General features: G+C 32.7%; 1 protein-coding gene across 1 annotated transcript; it reads right to left on the bottom strand.

The window, feature by feature from the left end:
* LOC107622798 (GDSL esterase/lipase CPRD49) lies at nt 767–5259 on the bottom strand. Its single transcript, XM_016324834.2, has 6 exons — nt 4947–5259; nt 3654–3731; nt 2880–3020; nt 2273–2349; nt 2039–2188; nt 767–1319 (listed from the first exon to the last, which is right to left on the bottom strand). Exons 1-6 carry the CDS (start codon nt 5055–5057, stop codon nt 1106–1108), a joined length of 771 nt encoding a protein of 256 aa, XP_016180320.1. The 5' UTR covers nt 5058–5259; the 3' UTR covers nt 767–1105.

Below are 5341 nucleotides of genomic sequence, written 5' to 3' on the forward strand. Positions count from 1 at the left end.
ATTTTTGTGAAATAAAAAATTTTTTATCTAAAATGCGGCCCCTCCATACTAAACTTTCTGGATCCGTCCCTGGCTACACATCTAAATCTAATACATCGATCGTAAAACGATTACTTAGGGTAAGTTATAGAAAACAATATAATTTATATAATATTTGTTTTTTCTCAAATTAAATAACAATGCATATTTTTGGTGACTAAATAACAATGCATATAAAAAGGATTAAAATTAAAGAAAAACTGTTCAAAATTAAATAATAATATTAGTGACAACTACAACGATAACAAAAATAATCGTGGTGGTAGTTATAGAATAATGATGATGAAGAAGAATAATAATTAAGAAACAAATAAATAAATAGATAAACGAAAGATAAATTTATAAAACAAATTTTAATTTTAGTTTGATAGATGCGTTTATATCCCTTCAAATTTAATGAATAATGCAAAATCAATGTAAATTTTTAATAAAAAAATGGAAAATTAAGTATTAGGTAAATTTATTAAATATTTTTTATTTTTTTTTAAAAAACTCTAAATTACATATTATTTTGGTATTATTAAACCAAGAATACCAAAATAAAATTAAAGAAAAGAAGCATAAAATAAGTATAACGATAAAACAGATTCTAGCCATAGCACAAAATATTGATAACTCATCACCTGTAGCACAACTGACCAATATGATCACTTCAGATTGGTTTTTATGGTTAAATCAGTCATTAACTACATTGCTAAAAGACGAAACGTTAAAGGAGACTGGATAGTACAAGGAATATGGTGTTTCGCATACTTGATAATTTTCCTATATTATATTGTTATACATTAAACAGTGAGTAATATCATCACATCATCTGATGGACATAGACTCTACTCCGATCATCATTTTCATTTGTGTCATGAAATTACAAATTTGTTAACTCACAAAGACCATATTGTAAAATATAACAAAAATACTCTTACTACTCAAGGCAATGTTCTAAATAAGAAAAATCAGAAATAAGGAAACTACCATTTCCTGTGGGCTCTGTCATGTGCCTAATGAAAATAATAAAGGCCAGAGACCATGATTAATTAAGTTTGATAAAATGATAAACCCTAAAAACCTAGTCCCACTGAACTTCCCTATAGAAAGTCCACTCAGAAGGATTCAGTGTAGTTTTGCCATCAGCAGCAACAAGATCATATGGTGAATCTTCTGCAAATTCAGTTGGCATGGACTTCCAATGAAGGCATGGCTCCCAATCAGCCTCCTTGAGCACTTTCAGTATCTCCTTCACCACAATTTTGCTTCCCTCAGATGCCAAATGTATACCATCACTGCACAAATTATTTAAAAATGAGAACAAATTAAACAAGGATTAAATAACCTTTTTATCTCTGTAAAATTAATGATTTATAGTTTTGGTCCCTGTAAAATTGTTTTTGAGGTGTTGCCTTAAAAATTTCCAAAAAGTATGTGAAATTGTCCCAATCATACCACAAATAGATCAAGTTGGAGATTGCTAATGATGCTTTGAACCATAGGTGCAAAGTTGATCAACTTAGGTCTCTTCCACATTCAATTATTTTGAAGGTTAAATTACTCTAGAGTTCCTATAGTCTCACTCAATTTTCAGTTAGGTCCTTATAGTTTAAGCCATTTATATTGTGACAGAACTTTCAATTTGGTGTCTATATTTTAAACATTTCCATTCAAGTCTTACTAAACAAATTATTTTCAAATAAGTCCCTCTAATTTAAGATTCTGTATACAAGATGATAAATCAAGCCGTACAAATTTCGGCCAAGTCCTTTTCTTTTGCTAACTAAGCATTGGGGATTGATCACGAAAACTTTACGAATTAATTTGTATGGATATGCTGTGATCTAGCCATAAACAATCTTGCACAGAAAAAGAAGCACAAGATACTTGAGAAGATTCAGAGAAAGATACATTCATTGGAAAATTTGATTGCAAAAGATAACAGAGTTTTGGAATTTCATGCTATATGAGCATAAAAAATAAAGAATGATAAAGGAGAGGTTCTGCAGCTTACGTAAAACAAGCATTCATCCAATCGTCTCTCTTCTGTAGTGCATTGAAAAGATCAATGACTTTCACATCCAGTTCCTTGCATAGCTTTATGCATGCTTCTGAATAGCTTTGGCACAATTCATTTGTTCTTACCAGCTCGCTAAATATTCCACTGATTAAGAAAATAATCTATTTAGAGCTTACTGTTATTGGAATTACAGAAACAAAACGTAACAGAAAAATGTCTTCAGCTTACCTAGTATTTCCTTTTACTTTTTCTTCATTGACAGGTGGACAGCTAAGAACAAGGATACGCATCGTTTCAGAGAGGCTCTGACAATCAAAATACACGCATTAAATTATAGATAGCAGTTTCCGATTAGAAAATGCAAATATGATCATGTTTTTATTGGTAAAAAGATCATTGTAAGTTTAAGATTCATTTTCTATTATGTAGAAGGTTAAAAAAATTGGTGGTCTTCCTACATCTACATCAATTCAAGAATCCAATTTTTCAATTCTCAAATCTCACCTAGTAAACAATAACAACTAAAACTTGTCCCACTGAGTTAGCTAAGTGAAGTAAACAATGCTATAGCCTTCCGTTGTAAACTATATTTACATTTAAACCATTAATACCTAAATCTCTTTTGATCTCACCTAGATAAACATTTACTTCCTTGATTCGGTGACCCATTGTGCTTGGTACACTTTGGTAAAGATGTTGAATGAATTCAGTACAACATTTCATTGTTTGAGTATTCTGTTGTTTAAAAATCAAAATATACCTGTTTGCGGTACTAGGTAATGAGATCCATCTAGAAAGAACCTCATGCTTAAAGAAGAAGACAGAGAAGAAGTACCTGAAGATGAACCAGAATCTTCCTCATGTTCTCAATATATTCAGGAAGAGGCACATGAGGGCCAAGGCCAGATGAGTGAGGACCCATGGAATCATTACCTCCAAAATAAACTATTACAAGAGTAGGTTGTGCAGCAGCATCCTGGGAAATTGGAAAAAAGAACATCATATGATGTAAGTACAATAATATTGAAAGGTAAGCACATAAATAAATAGCTACATGTGCATTGCTTGATACTTTCCATGGATCCGACATTGGTCTGCATGATATGTGACAAACTGCCTAATAATAATATCCTAATACTCCATAGGTTTTTAGTATAATGATAAAAAAAACCCAGGTTCCAAAACCAAAATGCCTTTACTTTTCTAAGGCACAGAAATATCTTTATTAATTTTTTAAATAGAAATTTATATTGTAATGTAGCTTGGAGCAATAAGGTTTCTACCAGTGTACTTGTTCTTCTTTCTTTAACCCCATGTGGATTTATGGACTAAATCCTTCCTCAACAAAAATCTGATATATTCCCTTTTAATCAGTCAAAGTTAGAAAGATATCTTCCTAAGTGCTACTACAACAATATAAATAAACAACCAAAACTAGTGAATACTGAATAAATCGTATCCGATCAAAAGAGCTTAAATAGTTAAACCATAAGATACATCAATCAACTACAATGAAAAAATAAAAGCTGCGCCAAATTGCATCATATTGGATTCAATAGCTTAGTTATCTGCCATATGAATGTTGCTTTTAGAGGCACAAATACACTACCTTTGGGAAAACTTTATGGAGGACTTGAAGGGCACGTCGTGAGTTCCATCCATAGTATCCCCTAAGCACTATGTCTGCCTACAATTAGCATTCTGGAATCAGCATAAATTAACAGAAGAGCAGCCTCCATAATATTACTTTACATGAAGAGACACTAAAAGCAAACAGAAACATGATAGTGACGCAGAACCACATGAATAACAAGATTTGCACTAAACACTCAGAAATGTTAATGTCCATCATGGGTGAGCATGAGCAAAGTTGAAGTTTAAATTTGAACCAGGACAGACACATAGTTTTAGCCAAATATAATAAGAAACTCATTTTATTTTATTTATTAAATCAGAAAAAGTTTAAGTAAGTTCGGCATGATCATCCTACTAGAGTCAGAGCATGTCTCTAGGCTTTTTGAATGCTTACAGATTACCTACCAAAGTGGCATTCGCATTGGCAACAAGAGTCAAACTCTAATCTTTTTGGGATACAAGTTCGTTTCTTGTCTACTATGTCAACCATTTCTGGTGATAGGAAAGAAACTTGTAACCTAAATTAATTGAACAACCTCTTTGTCATAATTTTCTTCTTCAATTTTAAAAAATAAACCCACTAAAAGAAGGAAGATTGATCATATGTTGAAAACTTCCAAAAAGTCAAAATGATACAAGACATAAAGCTTATTAATGTCATCAGACTCCGAAACACAGCCTTAGGCCCCCCAAAGTTTTGACAGTTCATCATCTTAGTACATTTGCTTTTCCCTTAAGCATTGCCCCCAAATAGTGGGAACGTTCCTCTCTAACCTAATACCTAATAGTTCCAAAAACAACATATTTTCATTTAGATTTATACATAAACACAAGCAATGTATTTGCCTGAACATTTGAGTAGTTTAATCTGATAGTAAGTGCTCAAATCTTGCTATTACGGTTAGGATTAGAATACTGAAATCATCTCAGTTTTTACTGCTATCATAATTATTGATAAAAATGGATGCTTTATGATTAAGCCATTAAGGTTCTATAGTGTATGATTCATTCAACAAAACAGAGGGAGACATCAAAACAAATTGATCAAAGAATCGAGAGAGAGAGAGAGAGAGAGAGAGAGAGAGAGGGTAGAAGCAGTGACATGCAACCATACCTTCAATCTTCTCTTTCAACCTTTTTCTTCAAGAATCTTGAATTTGAGCCGTGCATTCTTGCTTTGTTCTCAAGTTCGTTTCTTGACCTTAGATTCCAAGCAGAGCACCATTGACTTCACATTCTCCATAGTTTCCAGAACGGTGCTTAGGACCTTGCGAGAGTAGATGTCGGAGAGAATGGTACCCCAACCGCCATGGCTGTAACTAAGCTGAACAATGGAGGATCCAAAGAGAACAAATTGAGGCCTTGAAGGTCCAACCATGACTCTCGCTCTCTCTCTCTCTCAACAATAACAATAAGAGTTTGTGACGGTGATTGTGACAGATTGAAAAAGAGACATCCAGAGAGAGAGTAGGTTGTTAAGAAGTGAAACTAACTCGGGGGTCAACTCCCAAGAAGACCTGCTAGGCATTCATTCACACTAGTGGTAGTTCCTTACTGTATTGTTTTTTTGTTAGTATGCATTAATCCGTCTTTGTAATTCAACATGGTGCAAATCAAAATCATATTTCATATATTTATATAAAGAAAAAGTTTAAAAAATCA

Source organism: Arachis ipaensis, chromosome B10 (genome assembly GCF_000816755.2).
Source record: "Arachis ipaensis cultivar K30076 chromosome B10, Araip1.1, whole genome shotgun sequence".
NCBI classification, from domain to species: domain Eukaryota; kingdom Viridiplantae; phylum Streptophyta; class Magnoliopsida; order Fabales; family Fabaceae; genus Arachis; species Arachis ipaensis.

Bases quoted from the DNA above. Each gene is read 5' to 3' on its own strand.
- LOC107622798 (XM_016324834.2), bottom strand. From the start codon at position 5,057: ATGGTTGGACCTTCAAGGCCTCAATTTGTTCTCTTTGGATCCTCCATT. The intron at 2,189-2,272 runs GTAAGCTGAAGA...TTTCTTAATCAG, and splicing joins AAAGTAAAAGGAAATACTAG to TGGAATATTTAGCGAGCTGG. The intron at 1,320-2,038 runs GTAAGCTGCAGA...TAATTTGTGCAG, and splicing joins TGGATGAATGCTTGTTTTAC to TGATGGTATACATTTGGCAT.